At 35.5% G+C, this 23,223-nt stretch overlaps 2 protein-coding genes across 19 annotated transcripts in view; both read left to right on the top strand.

The window, feature by feature from the left end:
* The window catches only part of col13a1 (collagen, type XIII, alpha 1), a 74,471-nt gene extending 69,335 nt beyond the window's left edge, over positions 1 to 5,136 (top strand). For 14 of the 15 annotated variants that reach the window (XM_046869550.1, XM_046869531.1, XM_046869523.1 and 11 more), the window contains 2 exons: positions 1,035 to 1,073; positions 1,651 to 3,932. In XM_046869550.1, the coding sequence (XP_046725506.1) occupies positions 1,035 to 1,073; positions 1,651 to 1,653 (42 nt within the window). In that variant the 3' untranslated portion in view covers positions 1,654 to 3,932. Of the gene's footprint in view, positions 1 to 1,034; positions 1,074 to 1,650; positions 3,933 to 4,141 lie in introns of those variants that run through there. The other variant, XM_046869450.1, reaches the window with a different exon arrangement.
* A 3,145-nt stretch (positions 5,137 to 8,281) lies between these two features.
* On the top strand, positions 8,282 to 22,913 carry LOC124394485 (cGMP-dependent protein kinase 2). Of its 4 annotated transcripts, none has more exons than XM_046862734.1 (19): positions 8,282 to 8,370; positions 9,001 to 9,529; positions 10,288 to 10,454; positions 10,579 to 10,692; positions 12,585 to 12,690; positions 14,514 to 14,577; positions 14,672 to 14,749; positions 14,851 to 14,945; positions 15,289 to 15,357; positions 15,453 to 15,551; positions 15,827 to 15,971; positions 16,073 to 16,209; positions 16,842 to 16,931; positions 17,104 to 17,245; positions 17,385 to 17,548; positions 19,892 to 20,014; positions 20,660 to 20,722; positions 21,673 to 21,739; positions 21,876 to 22,913. In XM_046862734.1, exons 2-19 carry the CDS (start codon positions 9,048 to 9,050, stop codon positions 21,969 to 21,971), a joined length of 2,301 nt encoding a protein of 766 aa, XP_046718690.1. In that variant the 5' UTR covers positions 8,282 to 8,370; positions 9,001 to 9,047; the 3' UTR covers positions 21,972 to 22,913. The 4 variants fall into 4 exon arrangements, with proteins under 4 accessions (XP_046718690.1, XP_046718710.1, XP_046718700.1 ...); XM_046862754.1 differs by having other exon boundaries at positions 8,287 to 8,370; positions 9,395 to 9,529; XM_046862744.1 differs by having other exon boundaries at positions 8,292 to 8,370; positions 9,040 to 9,529.
* Positions 22,914 to 23,223: the final 310 nt, after the last annotated feature.

Here is a 23,223-nt window from a genome sequence, read left to right as displayed (position 1 = left end):
TAGAAATAGCATGAGAGAGAAGTGGCATTAGAATATAGTAAATTGTTGCCACGAAGAGATACAAATTGTCAGCAACAATACTTAGCTACTGTAGACATTCAAGTGATGATTGATTGATGGGTCCAAAGTACCAGGAAAACCTTCTCCATACCATTAAACCAGCTCTACCAGCCTGTACTATTGATACAAGGCAGGTTGGGTATCTGGATTCATTCTGTTGCCAAAACCTGACTTGAATATGTGTTCCTCAGCAGAAATTATTCATTAGACCTTCTTTTGGCTGACAAAAGTGTAATCCTCTGCAGTTGTAGCTCCTCCAAATTACCCCTACCTTAGACTCCAAAACTCAAAATCATTGAGCTAAATTGTGAGCCTCATTGTGATGTGTGATGGAAACATTATCTGAAGCTACTAGCCTAATTCTGCATGGTTTTATGCATTGCATCGATGACATGATTAACAATGAGTAATTGTGCAGATGTACTAATAAGGTGTTTAAGTGTATGTTTACTGTTAAGTAACAAGATTTTGTAAAAATCTTGTTTATTTGCATTATGGTGAAAAAAACTGTTTATTATGAGTCCATGCTGTTATAGAAAATGAATGAATCAACACCAGGGCTGAGAATTTTCAGTGCTGTGGGATGAATGACTGTAAATGAGAAGATTGCTACATGAATATCCTGCAAAATGTCAGTGCCATAGCAAATGGTTGTGTACTGTTTGCATGTGCACTCTATAGGTACAACCACCTTGTAAATGCTCTCATTGTCCTGAATTTATCAGATTAATTCACCATATAAGTGCATTTTAGGTGCACAATTACTTACTAACTATAGCCCATTTTAACCTTTGCTATACCCCTCCTTTTTGGTAGCTGTCATGTCATAGAGGGGACTTAGCAGAGATAATGTAGTATGGACTGTCCTATGTGGAAAATAAAGCTGATAATTTAGCAAAAGTATGTGGCAAATTGACAAAATGGTGGTTTGGGAGATTTTATTTATTTATTTGTCTTTGTTTTTTGTTTCTTAGGGTGATGATGGTCTCCCAGTACCAGGATGTTGGAATAAAGTAAGTTTGTTTTTTTTATCTCTTCTTATGCATTTTGATTTGTCATGATGTGGCAATAAGACTTTTTTTTACTTCCCTACTAATACAACTCGTGTAATGCAACCATTCTGAAAGTGTAGTCCTAGTCCCGGTGAGGCAAATCTATGGGGACTTGTTATTGTTCATTTATTTACATAGGTGAAAATCACAATGCACCTCCTGTATACTTATACATTTTGTTTATTATTATTCTGTTCATTCTGAATAGATTTACCGAGTAGATTCCATTTAAACATCAGTAATAATTAAAAAAAGGCATCTGTTGAATAAATAGGTCCCTGGCAGTAAAATAATAATAATAATAATAATAATAATAATAATAATAATAATAAAAATTCAAGTATATTTTTAAAATTGAGGCATACTATTATCATTTTTGTTTTTTGGTAACCTAATTATTGTAACCTGATAATCCGTAGATATCTTTGTATTTGTTTTAATATGAATGTACAGTACTACACTAATAATATTGTTGAAATAATAAATGTTTGCTCCATGCATGAAATAACAGATGCTTTTGATGTTTCTTGTTTTGCAGTGACATTAATTCCGGATTGTTTTGTTTGATTGTAAATAGAATATTTATTTTTGTACTATTTGCTTTGTTATATGTTGGAAAATATAGAAAATCCTAAAAAATACTGGCAGGACTTTTGTACAGATGTATTTTTGTTATCATTTATTTTTTATTACTGGCAATAATTCTTTTATGTAATGGATTTTATACTTATGCAAAATGTTTTGATTAAGGAGGAAATATACCAAGGCAGCATATGCATGATATTTGTGCATTATGTTAACTGATATGTGCCTATTAACTTATTGTATAATGTTTTTTTGATGAGCTGAAACAGACCATGCTGCACTAATTAGTGGAGCTGTATTTTTGAAGTGGCCTTTTTTGAGGAAACCCCTCATTTCTGAGATTAAAGTAGACACCAAAAGTTGTGTAGCACTGACCACCACTGTAATCTGTAAAGTACACTATATTGCCAAAAGTATTCACTCATCCAACCAAATCATTGAATTCAGGTGTTCCAATCACTTCCATGGCTACAGGTGTATGAAATCAAGCACCTGCGCATGTAAACCGCTTCTACAAACATTTGTGAAAGAATGTGTTCTCAGGAGCTCGAGTGAATTCCAGCATGGTACAGTGATAGGATGCCACCTGTGCTATAAGTCCAGTTGTGAAATCTTCTCGCTATTAAATATTCCACAGTCAACTGTTAGTGATATAATAACAAAGTGTAAGCGATTTGGAACAACAGCAACTCTGCCACGACGTGTTAGACCACGTAAAATCGTGCTTCATGCTCAAGCAGCTGCATCCCAGCCTTACATCACCAAGTGCAAGGCAAAGCATCGGGTGCAGAGGTGTAAAGCACGCAGCCACTGGACTCTAGGGCAGTGGAGACGTGTTCTCTGGAGTGACGAATCACGCTTCACTGTCTGTCAATCCGATGTCTGGGTTTGGCGGTTGCCATGAGAACAGTACTTCTCTAAATGCATTGTGCCAAGTGTAAAGTTTGGTTGGGGGTATTATGATGTGGGGTTATTTTACAGGAGTTGGGCTCGGCCCCTTTAGTTCCAGTGAAAGAAACTGTTAATGCTTCAGTTTACCAAGACATTTTGGACTTGTACCTGTTCCAACATGACTGTGCACCAGTGCACAAAGCAAGGTCCATAAAGACATGATTAAGTTAGTTTGGTGTGGAAGAATTTGATTGTCCTGCACAGAGTCCTGACCTCAAACCCGATAGAACACCTTTGGGATGAATTAGAGCAGAGACTGCGATCCAGGCCTTCTCGTCCAACATCAGTGTCTGACCTCACAAATATGCTTCTGGAAGAATGGTCAGAAATTCCCATTAATACACTCCTAAACATTTTGGAAAGCCTTCCCAGACAGTTGAAGCTGTTAAGTTAATTTGCATTTGGAAAAAGACGAGTGAATATAGTGGCAATGTAGTGTATGCTAAAAAAAAAAATATTTAACTAAACTTTCATGTGGCACTGAGATTTTTTAAGCAAGTCAATTAGTTTTTTCAATGCATAAAATATTAGCATATATAGTCAGTAAATGTTTTAGCTAAACAGTAAATAAGAAAGTCTTCTGAAAAAAGAAAAAGTTCAAAGTTGACAGATGAACAGAGCAATTCTTGGGCAGCTTTATGAGATTTTCTCTCACTATGTAATAATTTTTCCTATACAGGCCATGCATAGCAGTTACGGTTTAGATTATTTTAAGCAACTACAATTTCTCTTTTTTTTTGTAAGCCCTTGCCATATGTTAGAGTAGTGCCAAAGCCTTGTTATTCACCTCACTAATACCATTGAAGACTTTTTTGTAATAATTGTATACTATATGTACATTGCTGCTCATTGACAAGCAAGCTGCTGCATTTGTTATTATGCTTTTATGCCTTATTGTACCTCATGTGACAAGCTGCAATCAGGATGAAGGCAAAACCAAGACAACTCACAACCATTACACTTTAAACAGCAACCAGTCATATGAGGAGAGACCCAAGCTAATGTTTGTTAATCTGTATTGTTTTGTTGTCATGTGTGTATTGAAGGAGTGGTTAATTTGATTATTGTATTTAATTGTTTGCTGCTTATCAGGAAAAGCATGTTCTTTTTAAGATTCACTAAAGCTTTAACAACTGTCAGCTCTGTAAACCAGTCACCCGGCTGAAATACCTCGGATTTTGCTGCCATAACCCTACAAACAGGAGTGAGAAAGCTACCAAGGATAATGTCAGAAACTCTTTTTCAACAAAAGTCAAATGCAAATAAACCATAGTTAAACCCTTATCACTTTAAACCAGTCTTATTTTCTAAAAACAAAAGTCTTGCTCAGAGATTTTCTGTATTTTTTATGTGCATGTTGGTTCCTTGTGTTTTGAGTTGTGCTGACTTGCACCCACTGAGTGAAAAGTGTGATTCTTACTTTTTATAGCACTTAGACAAGAATAATATCTGCAAACAGCTTTGTATTTGACATGTTTTTGTTTTATTGAAAGGGTCAAAATCCTTTCCAGCTGGCTAAGAAGTAATATCAAATTGAGACCCACCTCTTCCTGGTGAGGTTTTATTCTAAACTATACAAAGAAACTTGAAGAGGAGACCTTTGAGTTCTGACCTGCCATGGCTGTTTCAAGGACTGTCATGAGAGTTCAAGCACACGTTATGTTCCTGGGAGGCTCCACAGGGTGGCGTAGGTGAACGCCCTTCTCTTTGATAGGACTGCGTGAGCAATTTTCATCTTGACATTTTTCTGCTGAGGGTTCTGACTGGAGAAACTGCCTAAACAAAAACAGTGTATCATTGCTCCAGATTTTATACACATTTATTATCATGTTCACTATGTGAAAAATGAGCATTTTTGTTTTTGTTTCTCTTTTTTATTATTTAACACCAGTAACTGTGATTTGAGAATTAAGCGCAGCTCAGTGAACATGTCATCTCGGTGGTCATGTGTTTCCAGACTAACAAGCCAAAAAAAAAAATCCTTTAATGATTCCTGATTTTCTTCTTTCACTGCCTTTTGTCAGCTTGAGAGTTACAGGAAACATACAGAACCATGCTGTACTGTATGTGCCTTTGCTCAAAGAGCGACAACTCAATTCATATCACATGTTTAAAAATGTATTTATATTTACAAACTGCTTCATAGTAAAATAGCCAGATATCCAGATATCACAACATGGCAAAAAAAAAATTGCAGCTGTTTGATACAATATATTTCTAAATGGCTATTGACATTTACAGAAAATGTTTTTATGTAATTGTAATTATCGTGCTATTTGGAGATCGATGTTGCGACAGTGAAGCTTTTTGAACAAACACTGAAACACAGTTGCGTGAGCTTTTCTAAACGCGCTTGTATGCTAGGCAGCTAAACTTTATTGATTGCTTATTGAATAATATCTGACCTAACTATGAAACATTTTTATTTTTTCATTTAAGAAACTGCTCTTTTATCAAAATGGTCACATAAAGTTGGTCACTTTTCCTATTGAGTGCTTATTCACTGGTGTCATATAGCTTTTTATAATGAACTTTGTGTAGGCCAGAGTTCTATTTAGAGACTCCTGTTTGTCTGGTATGAATGTTATTCAACCGAAAGGCATGTGTAAGCCATACATACGATAACTGTATGGCTTAGTCAATGATATCACACAAAAGCGTTACCAAAATGCCTTATCTCTCACAAGCAACGTGCTTTTATGTGTAGAAGTTTGGAGTTGATGAGGGGTTTTATTAACACATCTGTTTATGTGGGTAGCCTAATGCACAGAAGCATTCCTGATGTTATACTGTATTGAACACTGTTGTTAGCCTTCATCCACATTAAGTGCTTGTTATCAACTATATTTATATATACTGATATCTTTCTACATTTTTCTTCTGCTAAACGAAAAATAATCCTGAATCGTCCCAACTTTTTGATTTAAATTTGTGGCCTGTTATTTCAGAATAATTTGATTCAAAATTTGCTTAAAGATAAAATACAGTGACAAATCAATTACGATCACAGAATTTTTATGGCTGATTACGTTGTAAATGTCCTAAAGCTGTGCGGCATAATGATTACATTTGGCAAATAAAGCATGTAAATAGAAGTATAACTTTATAATACTGTAAAATACTCAAACAGCATTCATTTTGCAAATACCTACTTGTGACCTAACTTGCTTCAGACGAATTCCTATCAATTCACTTTTTATTATCATTTTCAAAACATTTAGTTTAAACAAAATGAAATAATGAACTGCTTTACATTTACTAATTTACAAACCTACAGTTAAAAGCATATTATCAGCTCCACTGAAGCATTTGTTGTAAGGTGTGTTCATTTGATCATACTTAGGTCATACTTTTTTTTTCGATTGTTGATTTTGCACATTCAAAGCAGTGTGTTATAATTTATTTGTCACAGATGCCATTTGCAATGTTTATATTGTCATTTATCTTTTAAACAGAACATTTTCCTAATGATATGACCTGTACAGTATCTTGATTTTAGACTGTGCTTTGTACAGCATACTCACTATAATATGTACAATAGATTACTCATTGGTATAGTTCTAAATAGTTTTAAATCTGGGATTGTCTTTTTTTGTAAGTAGGTAAAAAAAAAGTCATTGCCATGTTGATCTAAAAATGCAGTAAAATAGAATCTGGTTGTTGTTTCAATTAGTTTTAGCTGTACTTCAAACCTTTTAATTGACCTTGATTTTACCTAAGCTATAAATAACACTGTTAAAGCAATGACATTTACAAAATCATATTTAAAGTGCCAGTTATTTTCTTTATATGAAGTCTAATTATATGTACGAAAGAGTGTGTAAGGTCGCATAATGCTTTAAGTGGCCATTTCATTCTGTTTTTCTTTATTTGTATATAATATGAAGTGTTGCATTTGTATAAATCTGATTTCCTAGCTGATTGCTGCCTGTATGGCAGTAACTGTACAAGGAGTACAGTAATGATTTTTCTGTTACAACAGCTCTCAAGCTGCAGACTTGGATGCCAGTTTATGCTCAGTTCATTCTGATTTCTGAACTACAGATCTTAGCTTTAGCTTGGCTGTGTTGATACAGTAGACTTTTGGGTCTGGTTTTGTTCAATACTCAATATATGACACTACAGATTCATTAGTTTGGTTGAATTTTATAATGCATGCAGCCTGCACACCAGGAGGCAGTTTACTGACGTTCTCATTTTTTTTCCTAGTTAGCACAGTCAAACAACCCAAATAAATGGATACAAGGGCATTTCTACAAAATAATGCAATTTTATGGTTAAACATTAACAAGAACATTCACTTGCATGTTTAATATTGTTTTATGCATTACATTGTATTCAACTACAATCTCAGTCATCTAGCAAATATAAGCAATGTTTGCTTTTTGGTTTTTTCTCCCTCTTTTTTTTTCTTTTTAAACACTGAGATGTAATGATGTACTCATGTTATTAAAATGATCCATTGTATGCAATTCTTAACATTTAAGACCTAATTATTTATTTATATGATTTTTTTTAGCTAACCTGTTCTTCAAAACAATCATTTACCATTTGTAGAACAATAATACAATATCACTCAATAAAATGTTGAGGAAATATTTGTGCTTGATGTTGACTATTACTTTGCTACAGTTTTACAGCTTCAGTTTTTATCAGATGAGATAAAAACGGTGACCAGGATGAAACAATTGAGGAAGAAGAATGGACAGTCCTTTTCCTACACTGGCATAAATCTAAACGCAAAGATTTTATATAAAATACTACTATTATCAAAGTCCCTATCGGTGGTACCAGTCAAAGTAACATCCATTTGAATGCCAGGACCTAGGGTTTTCCAGCATGACATTGTCTAGAGCATCACACTACCACTTTGCCTTCTTCCCATAGTGCATTTTGTTGTCATTCTTTCCCCAGGTAAGTGAGGCATTTGACCCAGCTGTCCAAATAATGCAAAATAAAATCTTATTCATTGGACAAGGCCACCGTCTTCCATTGCTCCATAGTCTGATGCTCACATGCCCATTGCAGGTACAGGGGTCCAAATACTGCACACAACAAGCTGCAATTCACTGTATGTTCTGACATTCTTTGATTATGGTTAGCATTAACTTTTTCAACAATTTGCATTACATTAGCTTTTCTGTAAGATCAGATCAGACAATTTTGGCATGTACTAACCACTCCATACTGAGAACATTCCACAAGACCTGCTTTTTTGAAGATGCTCTGAGCCGGTCATCTAACCATCGCAATTTAGTTGTGATCAGAGTCGCTCAGCTCTTTACACTTGTTTCTAACAAACTTCCCCTTGTTTCTAATTGCTGCCTACTATATTCCACAACTTGACAGGTGCCACGGTACTGAGAAAACACACTAAACAATCAAAAGTATAGCTCATCTTTGGAGAGGAAGTCACAATATATATTATATCAAGAAGTCACCTGAGATTAGAAAGTAGGTGACTGTCCGTCTTCCCCCACTTTTTTCCTGGCCACTTGTGGTTGCAGATGGAACAGCAGCAGCAATAATATTGCGCATGACGTGTTCTGGCCTCTAGATGTCGCCCTGCAGCGCAGCTCTATAAGGCTAAAGAGTATCCGTCAGGTTGCCAGGCGCTCAGAGAGCAGAAACAGCACAGCGCCGTCCATCTCCAGCTTCATGCCACAATGACACACAAACCGCGAATATTTCAACAGAAAAGGAATCAGGACAAACGCACAAGGTAAGAACACATATTTATGAAATGCATACCATTTTTTTCCCTGTGGAATCATTTAAACCTGTTAGAGGTTGAGCTTATAAATAATCAAATAGCGTCTAGATTTTTTAAAAGCACTCTTAAATTGGGTTTCTTTGACAGCAAAATGTGAAAATATTTATTTCGTTTCAGTGCTAAATGTTTATTGTGTATAAGAAATTTAAACACATAGTATTTTAACCATTATAGTTTGGTCATGTTACAATAAAGAGCTGCATTGCACTATTAACAGTTCATCCAATATTTCTCGTCAATGATGAGTTTCGCTATAAAAATTACATTGCAATGCACTTATTTGCTATATATTTTGTTGCAAAAGTATCCATGAATAAATCCATAATTCTTCTTAGATGCATTAGAATTTTGTCGTCATTTATATTTCATATTTATATACACATATGCAAAAGAGTTAATAGAGAAAATATTATACCTATAGGGCCATTAGATCTAAAATTACTAAAACCTGAATTCCATATGTACATACAACATACTATCTATAGTATGCAGAAATGCAGCATCAGCAATAAGAAAAAACATGTTGACAGACTGTAGTATAGTATAATTGAAAGAGAATGTATCTCTCTGGCTGGACAGAGGTTTCTAGCCAGCCAACGTGCTGCTCTGTTTGTGAAGCCCTCTCTATGGTGCAAAGTGACTCTGTGGCCATGGGGAATGGTTCAATCAAAGCCCCTCGGCTGGAGGAGACTTGCTTGGCTTCAGGTATTAAAGAGTCACCAGTGTGGGAGTCATCGGAGCAGCTGAGGCTGAGGATAGCCTGGCTTGAGCAGGAACTTTCCCAACGAGACCATGAGCTAAGAGCCCAGGAGCTTCGGCTGCAGACTTTACAGAGGGAGCTTGAGGCCAAAGTCTCTCAGATTGACAAGCTTCAGGATGCCATCGGCTACAACAACCTGGGACGCTCTCCGCCAGCCAGGCACAGTCACAGGCTGCTCAGCGTTATTAATCAGGGCTCAACACGATTCCATAGGGTGGCTGTAGAGGTTCACCGCCGACTCAAGGCCAAGGAAGGGGTTTCTGCTGAGCCTACATCTGGAAAATTCTACAGTGGTCACAAGGCCCATCATGGTTCTACCGAGAGAACACGCATCCGCAAAGACTCAGGGTGAGTTTGTTTTAAAGTACTGTGTAACCACACATGAGATAAATTTCATACATTCTTAATCAAGTCAACTGGACAAGATGGTGACTTGCTTAAAGAGGGAAACAGCAGAAAGCTTTGTAGTGTCTTGCTCTCAGATTACGCACAAAAGCATGGATTTCCATAACACACTATAAGGGGGATGGAGAGGCTGAAGAACACAATGGGCGGGCCATCTGTATGCAATGGGCAGGATCATTACTGTTTTCATTAAGCAGGCAGTACAAATCTCGCTTTTAATTCATTCAGAAGTTCCATTTTAGGCTAATAGAGAGACCTTGTTCTTTCAGATGTGGTAATGAGAGAAGCCCCGATGAAGAAAGACAAACAAAAAATCAATTTATGATGCTGCAAAGTTTAACTATGGAGTGGAACATTACTTGAAGCATGCATTCTTTTGTTTTGACATTTTTTTTTAGGCAATTTATAAAAGAGTAAATAGCCAAGAAAAATATGCTGTATGGTTTACCAATACAAGTGGAAGTGTGGAGCACAGTGTCTTTGGGTTGACAACATAAATAAAACATAAATCAATCAGTTAATAAACAATAACAACTCCATACATAGCTCAGTTACCCTAAATTACACAACACAGCAAGTTGTGGTCTGTTATTATCACAGTTTAGAAACCTGTGCATGATTTTACTGTCAGACCTAATCTAGTATTAGGATGTCTCTCAATCTTAACATTTAGTCTACTTTACATGTTCTCTTTTCTGCAGCACCAAGAGACTGATCAATGAGGCCATCATGAACAATGATTTTCTGAAGAAGTTAGAGCCTCAACACACACGGGAGATGGTGGACTGCATGTATGAGAAAACCTTTACTGCCAATGAGCTGGTAATCCAAGAAGGGGAGCCTGGGAACTACCTCTATGTGCTTGCAGGTCAGCTTTAGCCTTTTTTTTTCTATCTAATTTTTTATTTGTTTATTGTAAGTGATTTTAAAAAAGAGGTTTTAACAGATTATAATATTAATTCTTTATTTTTTGGTTTTGGTTGAATACACAGAGGGCTTTTTGGAGGTGATGCAAAATGGGAAGCTCCTGGGGCAGATGCGACCTGGAACCGCTTTTGGAGAGTTGGCCATCCTCTACAACTGCAAGAGGACTGCCACTGTTAGAGGTAAATGTGTGGTTTAGGAAGTTATAGCTTGCCATGATTTTACATAAGAGGCTAAAATAAATGAGATGGCTGAAGTATCTATCATTACGACTCTTGCAACTATCAAGGTTAAGCAATTCATATTATGAACAATGACTATGCAAACTTTGGTCATTTCATTCATTCAAACAAACAAACAACAAACAAACAAAAGACATACAGATAAACCAATAAACCTACGCTTCTGTTATTTGACCTTGTTTAAAACCTGTATTTTATTAAACTATGTGTGTTTAGTCTATGTCCAAGTCTTCATTCATTACACAAGCAGTATTTAATATGAACCTTCTCACTGCATATGATGTGTTAAATATAAGTCTTCAAATATTTACTGTATATAATCACCTGATATGCAAAGAAGGCTAGAAAGAAGTCAGCCCCAGATTTACTTCACTAAATGTCTTTTAGTGTATTACTATATACTGTTCTTTATAGTGATTTTAATAGTTTAATAATCAATTATTAGTACAATTAGTACACTTATCTTTGTAACTAGATTTTTGCTTTTCTTTACTAAATTTGTACTTTTTGCCATGAATAAAGGACCTTAGAAAAGTGGCTGGAAATCATATCAGGATCCATATTTACTAAGATAAAAGTTGAGCAAATGTGAACATAAAAACTAATTAAAATAAGATGATCGTACATTTTCATAAAAAATTTTGAAGTAAATGATGAAATGAATGAAATATAGTTAAATGTGTCTAGTATTTCCTGTATAACAAACAGTTTCTACACATAAAAAAGCTAAAAATGTATGTTTTGTATCAGCAACAACTGCCAATAGAACAAGAAAGTCCAAAGTTTGGGTATAAATGTCTAAAAAGTAAGTTTAATAATCTAATTTTAGGTTAATTTAATTTTTGATAGGATCTAAAATATTATTATTTAGCATAGATATTTTTAGCATTTTTTTTAGATAAAAAATGAAATACAAATTTGCATTTGTATGCCATTGTATGAGTGTAGTTGTACTTTACCTATACCTGATATTTGTTTACATATGGTTAAAATGTGTGTCTTCACTTGCTCTCAGCCGTCTAATGAGCAGGTTCCAAATATGCCTACTTACAAGCAAGGCTGTTTGCTGTGAAATGTTTTGTTTGACTGTTGAAATCAATGGATTATAACCAATTGTTGAGTGTTGAGTGAAGTCTAGTACAGTAAACCCCCGTTTATTGTGGTGGTTACGTTCCAAAACCACCTGCAATAAACAAAAAACTGCAATAAACGGACACTTTTTTATTGTTTAAGCCGTAAATCATATAAATGTGATACAGTGTACTGTATTTCTAAGAATTTACACAAAATTCATCATCTATATTGACCTATGAGTCCTATGATGTCAAAAAGTCAAGCCAAGTCAAGTTTATTTCTATAGCGCTTTTCACAACAGAAGAGGCAGAGTTAAAGATACACGTCTTTCCATTCTGTACTGTACTGTATTAACATTTTACTTGTTTTTATTAATAAATTTCATTATTTTAACATAAAACTCCATAAACCTCCCTATACGTTTTTTTTTTGGTCTATGGTGCTATCAGCGAGAGACCGGGAAAATCATTGAAACTAATTAAACCGGGGGCACGAGATTCAAACCGCAGTAAAGCAGGGGATTAAAGTAGTTTAAAATAAGAGAGTGTTAATCATTTTGTGTTATTTTTCACAAATTAAAACAAGTGTCAACAAGGGTCGTATTCCAAGGGAACAATGTTGGAATAGAAAGATTAAGCATAATGTAGTGTGTGTTTAAGCTAATACTTGTTGGCCACTGCACATAGGTATATTATTTATGTAATTTTCTAAATGCAAATATTTGCTGTTTATTTTTCTTTTTATATGTATATTATTAGCTATGACACAGTCTCACATCTGGGCTCTCGACCGGCAGATGTTTCAGAGTATCATGATGAGATCCACTCAGGCCAGACATGCAGAGTACTTCAGCTTCCTGCGCAGGTGCAGTTGCATGACACAAATACATACTGCCCTGTGCATGTTGTTCTCTGTGTAAATAAAGTACTTACAGTTGTGTTCAAAATTATTCAACCCCCACTGAAATTGATTGTTTTGGTCGGTTTGACATTGATTATGATCATTCAGTCATCCTGCTTACAATTAAATCAAAGAGGCACGTGTAGGTCAGACAAATATAACATAACATTTATAATGAAATAACCACAAATGTCTTTTCTGAGCTCACATCATTATCAGTTTTATTCAACCCCCAAGTGACATTCAATCCTAGTACTTAGTACAACATCCTTTTACAGTAATAACAGCTTTTAAACGTGAAGCATAGCTTGACACAAGTGTCTTGCAGCGATCTACGGGTATCTTCGCCCATTCATCATGGGCAAAAGCCTCCAGTTCAGTCACATTCTTAGGCTTGCACACTGCAACTGCTTTCTTTAAGTCCCACCAGAGGTTCTCAATCGGATTTAAGTCTGGTGACTGCGATGGCCACTTCAAAATGTTCCAGCCTTTAATCTGCAACCATGCTCTAGTGGACTTGGAGGTATGCTTGGGATCATTGTCCTGTTGAAAGGTCCAACGCCTTCCAAGCCTCAGGTTTGTGACGGACTGCATCACATTGTCATCCAATATCTCCTGGTACTGAAGAGAATTCATGGTACCTTGCACACGCTGAAGCTTCCCAGTACCTGCAGAAGCAAAACAGCCCCAAAGCATGATTGACCCCCCGCCATGCTTCACAGTAGGCAAGGTGTTCTTTTCTTCATAGGCCTTGTTCTTCCTCCTCCAAACATAGCGTTGATCCATGGGCCCAAACAGTTCTAATTTTGTTTCATCAGTCCACAGAACACTATCCCAAAACTTCTGTGGTTTGTCCACATGACTTTTGGCATACTGCAGTCGACTCTTCTTATTCTTTGGGGACAGCAAGGGGGTGCGCCTGGGAGTTCTGGCATGGAGGCCTTCATTACGCAGGGTGCGCCGTATTGTCTGAGCAGAAACTTCAGTACCCACATCTGACAAATCTTTTCTCAGTTCCTCAGCAGTCACACGGGACTTTTCTCCACTCTACGCTTCAGGTAGCGCACAGCAGTCGAAGTCAGCATCTTCTTTCTGCCACGACCAGGTAGCGTTTCAACAGTGCCCTTTGCCTTGAATTTGCGAATGATGCTTCCTATGGTGTCTCTTGGTATGTTTAACATCTTTGCAATCTTCTTATAGCCATTGCCCTTCCTGTGAAGAGTAATCACCTGTTCTCTTGTCTTCCTGGACCATTCTCTTGACCTCACCATGTTTGTAACCACACCAGTAAATGTCTAGAAGGAGCTGAGTATCACAGTCATTTTAAAGCTGCCTAATTGGTGCTTATTAGGCTTTATTGCTGCTCCCTGATATCCACAGGTGTTTTCAATACCTGATTGAAAACACTTCATTGAACCTCTGTTCTTCAGAGTGGTAGTCTTTAAGGGGTTGAATAATTATGTCAATGAAGAATTCACAAAAGAAACATTTACTACTGTATTACAAAACTAATTGATGTCATTTTAGTTGCATATGGTTCTTTAAGAAGTCCTTGTAGGATTTCATTCTGAATACAATTACAAATGTACACTAAATTCCCTAAAACCATTTACAGCATTGGGGGTTAAATAATTTTGAACACAACTGTATATATATATATATATATATATATATATATATATATATATATATATATATATATGCACACAGCTAACAAGAATCATTCCTACTCAAAGAAATTATAGCATTTCCACATTTTGTTATTTGTTTAAAAATGTTTTTTTCAGTGTGTCTTTATTAAAGGACTTGCCAGAGGAGAAACTTGCCAAAATTGTTGACTGCTTAGAAATTGTAAGTGTTTAAGTCTATTTTTTGTCTTTTTGTGTTTTACATCTGGTTCAAGTATTCAGATTGGGATGTTCAGTTTGATTGATCTTAATTTTAGGATTATTTTGACAAAGGAGAGTACATTATTCGTGAGGGAGAGGAGGGGAACACTTTCTTTATTATAGCTAAAGGAGAGGTAAGGTTCTAGAATTTACTGCTGTAAAAAATGTGCATATATTTATCTGCATGTTTAATTCATATGCATATGTAACATATTGTGGTATATTTTTAATACAGGTGTCAGTAACACAGAGCACTGAGGGATTTCCTGAACCTCAGGAGATTAAGACCCTGGGCATAGGAGATTACTTTGGAGAAAAAGCACTTATAAGGTTTGGCTGTTTCCTTATTCCTTTATTTATTATTTAAAGTAGTACGGAAAGCCTTTGCTTATCGATAGAGCTTCATGCTCTGAGAGTAATTTAATTAACATGACTGGGTTAGATGTTATTTTGTTTCCTGTGTTCCTTGGTTGAGTGTTTTATGCTGAGTGGGTTATCTGAGTGTTGCTCTTTGAGAGGATGTGGGTGGCAGAATGCTAGTCATCTGAGAAATCGTTTTCTCACACTGTCCCATTGTCTAAGAGCAAAGTCTCATCACCTCATATGGCAACTCAAAAAGCTCCAAAATGCATTATTGCAAACATAGATTTTTCTTTATGTTTTTATCATTCAGTGAAGATGTTCGTTCAGCTAACATCATTGCAAAGGAGAATGACACGCAGTGTTTGGTGGTGGACAGAGAGTAAGTGACTTTGTTACTACACAGGCACACACTTCAAACGACATAAATATCGGATTGGATTCAGTTTTATATTATTTTTCAATGTCTTTTTACAGTAACTTTAATCAGATGGTGGGTACTTATGAGGAGCTGCAGGCATATCTGCGGGAGTATGTGGAGCAGCTGTCTATAAGTGATGAGAGAAGAAATGCAGTGTAAGCAGTATATGTACATACAAATGTATAGTCAGACTGTCAGATGATTAATGTATTCATAATTTTAACATGTTTTTCATGATGATTTGCTAGTCTGCTGCAAATGGTAAAACATATTACTAGCACTTGTATTGGATGGGATTTGAATGTCAGTAACACACAATGCGCTTGAAAAGACTATCAAATGTCAAATTGTTCCTATTGACTTAATTTTTTGTCATATGTCATGTGTGTGTGTGTGTGTGTGTGTGTGTGTGTGTATTGTGGCACTGCAGAAGTCCTCTGCGTGAGCGAGGCACAGAGGCAGCTGAGCTGCGCAATCTGCGTGAGAAAGCCAATCGACTGTCCAGTACATCTTTCTTAAATGACCTGCAAATTGTGGCCACTCTAGGCATGGGAGGCTTTGGCAGAGTAGAGCTGGTGAGAGCACAGCTACCACTTTACACCAAAGAGAAAAACCCAGACTTGATTATGTCCCTAAACAGCACTTGTGTATGTTTGGATTGCGCTGTGTGTCACAGGTGAAGCTCAAAGATGAAGACACTGCTTTTGCTTTGAAGTGCATTAAGAAGAAGCACATTGTCGACACTAAGCAGCAGGACCACATCTACTCTGAGAAGAACATTTTACAAATGACTAAGTGCAACTTTATAGTCAGGTCAGATTGATTAGATATGCAGGAGTAAAGCTCAAAAAAGATTTACATCAGTAATATATATATAATATTGTGTTCATTTAATTGCTTTAATTAAAAAGAACACAATTGGCTCTCATATATTAAGAAATGATAATAGACACTATTTTGTCTGTGTCTTGAATTACTGTCAGGACTGGATTAATTAAGTAAATATTGGTGTAAACAACAGATCAAATATTCTGTATATTAAGTCCTGACAGTTGGCCGATGATTTGCACTTAATTTGCAAATAGAACACCTCTAGAAGGATACAAAATATCACTGGCCTCATACAACACACTAAGTTTTGTTATTCCAGAATAAAGTAGCCCCTAGTGTACATTCAAGTGTTAGGGAGGCAAATATGGGTGGCAGAGGCTTTGGGAAGTTACTAAGAAACAACTTGAAGAATGTCATTTACTCTTGTAAAAGAGTGTGCTCTAGCTTGATATTTGCGTCTATCGTTCTGGCCTTTCTAGACAAAAGTGTTCAGTTTACTGCATGCAACAACATCAAATGATACTAGGTGTTTATATCCTTTCTACCCTTGAATGTTAATGATACAAAACTATCTATTGATCTATTAACTATCTATTCTCTTTGTTCTTTTTCAGATTGTTTCGGACATTTCGGGATACTAAATATGTGTACATGCTGCTCGAGGTCTGTCTTGGTGGAGAGTTATGGAGCATTCTAAGGGACATGTGAGTGTAGGTTATTTTTACACTACACTAAACTCATTGTGGCTAATAATCTTTATCAGAAATATGGTAACTTGATTACTGACAGTAGTGATTCAGATGAACATTAGTTTGCTGAAACCGTAATGAAATTTTAGTTAATTCATTAGGATTTTCCATCTTTAATGTGATTTAGGGGCTTCTTTGAGGAAGCCACTGCACGATTCTGCATTGGTTGTGTTCTGGAGGCCTTTGATTACCTGCATGGAATCGGTGTTGTTTACCGAGACCTCAAACCTGAGAATCTACTTCTAGATACAGAGGGATACATTAAAATGGTAGGTTTATTATGCAGCCTCAATTGTTTCTAGAATATTCATTGTGTAGTTTTGCTTTAAGATGCACTGCAAAATTAGAATCTTATAAAAAGTGTAGTCATGTAATATGTTCAGTTTTTGTTTTTGTTTGCTTTGCCAGACTGATTTTGGCTTTGCTAAGAGAATTGGTTTGGGAAAGAAAACCTGGACATTCTGTGGCACACCAGAGTATGTGGCCCCTGAGGTCATTATGAATAAAGGCCATGACTTTGGAGCCGACTGTTGGTCTTTAGGGATCCTCATTTTTGAGCTCCTCACTGGCAGGTACACACTGTCATAGCACAGTAATTTCATTTTCTTGCTTATTTATATTCTCACATTCATATTCTGTATTTTCATTCATGCACTGTAGCATCATCATTTTACAACCCCAATTCCATAAAGTTGGGATGCTGTATTACATGTAAATAAACACAGAATGCAATGATTTGCAAATCCTTTTTTTTCATAGTAGAACAGAGAAAAAATCAAATGTTTAATCCCAGAGAATGAACTATTTTCAAAGATAAATAATGCAATTTTGAATTTGATGGCTGCAACTTGTCTCAAATATTTTGGGACAGGACCATGTGTACCACTGTGTAGAATTCCCTCTTCTTTTAACAACTGTCTGTATATGTTTGGTAAGACAAGTTTTGGGAGAGCAATGTTGTCTCATTCGTACCTGATACAGGATTTTAACTGCTCAACAGTCCTGGGTCTTCTTTGTTGTATTTTTAATTTCATGCACCAGATGTTTTCATATGTTGAAAGTTCAGCAACCTGACTCTTCTACTACCAAACCATGCTGTTGTAATAGATGTAGTGTGCAGTTTAGCATTGTCTTTCTAAAATAGAATCACCTCGCTTGCGACATAGTGATGATTCAATTAAAACGGTTACGATCAAACACAAACTCTAAACCCAGTAAACAGCAACAGCAGTAAACAATTATTTTCAGTCACTGTTGTGATTTTCCGCAAATGCTTTTGCATTTGTACACCAATGCATATTCTTTACTTTTTTAAAATCAATCTGTTAACTGTTAACTGCGTTTCTTCCTTCCATTCTATATTATTGCATTTGTCTGCTACAACAGTAACTTATCTGTTTTCAAACGTTATTTTCTGTGGCTCTACTATACGTTCAAATGCTTATTTTCAGTGTTGGTATATTTAATTTATGCATATATCATTTAATTATTATACAAAATTAAATTCATTATATATTCTAGATGTTTATATCTTCACAACTGAACAAAATGTCTGTGTATAGTTTTTAAACAAAAATTGTAAAAACAATTTTGTATCATATTTTATATTGATTTTTTTAAGCATGGTTGTCAACTTGACACCTGCAATTATCATTAAAAACAATACAAATATTGATGTACACAAATTGCTTCACCTTGTATACTCAAATGCACTTTTGGGTTTATTTTACAGAAAAAAAAAACAACCCAGCATGTGTGAATTTGTTCAAGGAGAAATCCCCCATGCACTCCTCAACAAGCAGCTACTATACGTTTTATTACATGTCAAAATTAAAGATAGTTAAACTCAATATGTGGCTTTTGCATTTTTTATGTACACTTTTATACATAAACACCCTGAATTAGTGGAGAAGAAGAAGAAGAAGAAGAAGAAGAAGAAGAAGAAAATCGTCTGATTAATCGATTAGTTTAATAGTTGCAACCCTAATTAATGAGCAGACGAATGTTTTCTGGTCATACAGTGTATTTCAAAACATGCTTCACAGCTGTGACGCTTAAAAGAGATTTACCAATAACATGGGCTAATAGGATTGCATAATTGCTGTAACAGTGTAGATGACTATCAAAGCTTGGCGTGACAATGCCTTATTATGCCTGTATGAAAAATGAACACTGTGTAGTGAGAAGGTGAAATGTAGCAATACTGCATAACACTTACTGCTATTTGCTTGTTGCTGTTTGTACTCTTTTATCTCTATTGTTTAATGCACAGAATATATCAATTATTATTTAATTTACTTTAATTATAGTTAATAATAACAATTATAAGCAGAATGACAGAGTTTTCGTAAATGTACAAAATTTTAGTGGCGAACGTATTTTCCTGACGTACTTCTCTGATTTTTATGTGTGTTTATTTTACCAATTTCTTATTTTCAGGATGTCAATTAATTGTGAGTCTGGTAATCAGTTTGGTTTTTATCCACTTTATTGATGTTGATAATTCTAGAATGTTAATGAAACTGATTAATTGACATTTATAGCCACCAGTGAGGTTTTGGCTCATGTTTACAAACAATTTATCTTAGTTAAAGTAAAATAAAAATCAGTCAGTAGTATTTATTTATTTAAAATTAGCCAGTTTATGCTGACATGGCTCCTACATTAGTTTGGAGTCAGGCAAATGCCATTTCAAAATAACATGCAATTTTTGTCGACAATCAGAAAACAATGATGATAGATTGCAAATGTCACACCTCCTATTGTGCCATTACACGCAAATTAGCCCAAATGCCTCAAAACAAAGGTTGAATATCAGATAAACTAATTCTCACACCTATGCCAGCAAATTATCCTTAACTCTGCAGAAGTCTACACGACATAATCACATGTGACTTCTCCACCTGTCCCTCCAGCCCTCCTTTCGTAGGATCTGATCCTATCAAGATCTACACAATGGTGCTGCATGGCATAGAGAAGGTGGACTTTCCCAAGAGGATCAGCAAACGCCCAGAGGACTTGATCAGGAGGCTCTGCAGGTAAGTCTTTATATATTTACCTGTCATATGTCATTACTGCTAGTTGATATAGGTTTGAATCACATGAAATTCCAGTCAGACGAGATTGAATATATTGGCTTTACAGAGCTTTAAATTATCATCTGTTCAGTTCAGGAAGATTATAGAATATGAGCTGAAATCCAAACAATTGCCACAGTCACACATGGCCAGGCATTCAAGAGAAAATAATTGGCCCTGTTCCCTGAGTGAGAAGGATGTGCCATTTTTTGCTGTCTGTTGATTAGTGCATCACTAGCCAATCAGGGCAGTTAGTGAGGGTGGAAAAAAGAATAAATTGTGTCTGTAATCTATAATCATGAATGATTGACAAAAACATCAGCTTGGATGTAATCACACAGAGCAACAGATACATAAAAATAAATGTGATTTGTTAGATAAATGTGGATTGATTTTTTTTTTTTTTTAGAACAGAAAACATCAGCTGTTTTTGAGATTGTGTTGAAAATGGTATCTCACCCTGAAAGTACAAGCTTTTTTTTTTTTTACAAGCTGACAAAAATATCTAATAATTTCATTAGAGCTAAACCCACATACGGTATATTAGGTACTGATGCGTTTTCTCTGTCCCACTGCAGTCCTCCTTTCTTTCTCCATTGTTTTTAGGCTCAATCCTGCAGAACGACTTGGCAATAAGAAAAGTGGCATTATTGACATCAAGAAACACAAGTAGGTTGTGATTTATCTTAATAAAATATACCTTGAGATCATAACAGTCTTTGATGGATTTCACCTTCTGCTGCAAAACCTAACAAAATTTATGCCACAGTTTATTTATGTTCTCACCTCAATCTGGCCAACAAAGTATAAAACATGCTCATATCTCTCTGAATTCCTTGGTAGGCTTATTATCAATATATTTAAAATTGGCTTCAGGATTGTTTGTCCTAGCACAATAAATAGCAGATGGGGCCTTTTCTGAATAAGCCCCTTTTTGGCAGAATTGTCAAAAGCAGACCAAGAGCACATTCACAGAGGGAACAATTAGAGGCCAGAATAAGACACACACACACACACACACACACACACACACACACACACACACACACACACACACACACACACACACACAGCTGTTGCCATCTTCAGCAGAATGCTGGAGCTACAGAGAGAAGGGTGATGCTGACGTACTCAGTTGATGTGTTAGCAACCATGGGAAGTGTTAGTGCCTGAAATACAGGTGCTCTGCTCAAGGCCTAGGTGCAAATCACAGGTGGCCATTGGTTAGTGTGTACAGACAGAGGCAACTGGGTCTTAACATTTCTTGTAGCATATTTTAAATACAGAAGTAAGAAAATATAAGAAGTAACAAAATGAAGTATGGTGATGTTAAGTAAAATGATACAACTGTTTAATAAATAAAATACAGACCTTTATGTATTAATAAACATGGTTTAAAATTCATTGATACGCACATATCCAATAGGGAATGTAGACGTATATATGTAACATTTTTTATTTGATATGTAAATCTATTATGTTTGTTGTCTAGCCTCTTTTGTACCTTATTCACCTTATTGTGCTTTTACTACAAATTACAAATCACTTGCTAGTATTAACTGTGTGATGTGATCACTACAACTGAAATAGAGTGCATTTCATGGCTTGTTGTTTCTCAGGTGGTTTCAGGGATTTAACTGGGAGGGACTACGACGACGGAAGCTCACATCTCCACTAAAGAGAGAGGTGAAGCATACTCACGCTCTTTAAAGCTTTAATCTCGTTTGTTTGAAATATTTTATTTTATTTTTTTTTTTAAATATGTACATGTTTATGATGTTTGTTATTGTTTATGATAAGTCTGCTGTTGTACTGACTTCAGCTAAACGGACCTCTGGATCACAGTTATTTTGACATGTTTCCCCCCGAGCTGGAGGAACCTCCTGATGAGCTTTCTGGATGGGATAAGGACTTCTGAAAGTCAGCAGTTTTATTTTTAACATGACTAAGCCTGCCTCAGTGAAACCACACAAGAGAAGCCACACAGAATAGCTGAAAGAATATTCTGTATGAATTTAACCAAAACACAAAATTAACAAAATGTGTGTATTAGTACACATTTTAACAACACTGTTAATTTTGTCCCTGAATCGACTCTAAAACACTAAACAAACTGATAAAACCTGAAAGATGAACAGGAGCTTCTCCTGCTTTGGAATACAAGCGGGTATAATTCGAGACAGTATCAACAAGAAGTTCTACAGTGGACACATGATGACTACTAACAAACATCACACAAAATGTAGAACCAAATCACTGCTTTAAAGGCGAAGAAAGTAAAAAACATTGTAATCTAATTACTTTAATCAGTAACACAAACTCTAGTGCCAACTAAGGTTTTCTGATTATTTAAATACTAACTGGTGTGTATGTCTTTCTTTTTTCATTAATATTATAATCATTTCCTTTTTATTTACTTGGAAACCAGATCTTCCTGAGATGTGCCTATCAGTGAGTGGCAGTGTTTTATTCATAACTGTATTATCTGCCATTCAGTAATCCTCATATCAGTGTCTCTTGTTAGTCTTGGATTTATGGTATTGTATCTACTGTAAAATCAGCTTTATTTAATCTCTTTCCTGTAATTGATTTTATAATACAGTATGTTATTACTAGAGAAGTGAATATATGTAAATTGGGCTTTATACAAGTCTACAGAAGGGGCAGCAATTAAAAGTTCGAAAAGGACAATATAATGTTCAGAAGAAAATAAAAATGTTAATAATAATAATATTAATTCCTATATTATTATTCTTTGTCAATATAATGTTGTTTCTTGTACGATGTACCTATATATGCACAGCCATGTCACATTTATAATTTTTAAAAGGACAATAAATATTATATTGCTTTCTTTTTACGCTGATTAATGGTTGTACGGTATTTTTATTCTTATTCTTAACAGTGTGTACAAAATATTCTTTATTAAGATTCAATAACTTGAAAGATCTTTTCCACAGTATGTGAAGTATGTGCCTTTGCAAAAACATATTCTTTATTTACCAGAGACATAATTATTGTTTTACTGGCCTTTTTCTGTCACGTCTTTGTCGCAACCATTAATTGAAATTTGTGTTATGCAGCAATGATGCCCCCTGTTGATAAAATAACAGCAAAGAGCTTAAAATCAAGAACCTTCAGTAATCTTAAAAGGTCTTTTACATGTCTTC

The sequence above is a fragment of the Silurus meridionalis genome, chromosome 2 (assembly GCF_014805685.1).
Source record: "Silurus meridionalis isolate SWU-2019-XX chromosome 2, ASM1480568v1, whole genome shotgun sequence".
In the NCBI taxonomy this organism is placed as follows: Eukaryota; Metazoa; Chordata; class Actinopteri; order Siluriformes; family Siluridae; genus Silurus; species Silurus meridionalis.
The sequence above is the reverse complement of the archived record's forward strand: the minus strand, read 5'-3'. Positions and strand labels throughout refer to the sequence as shown.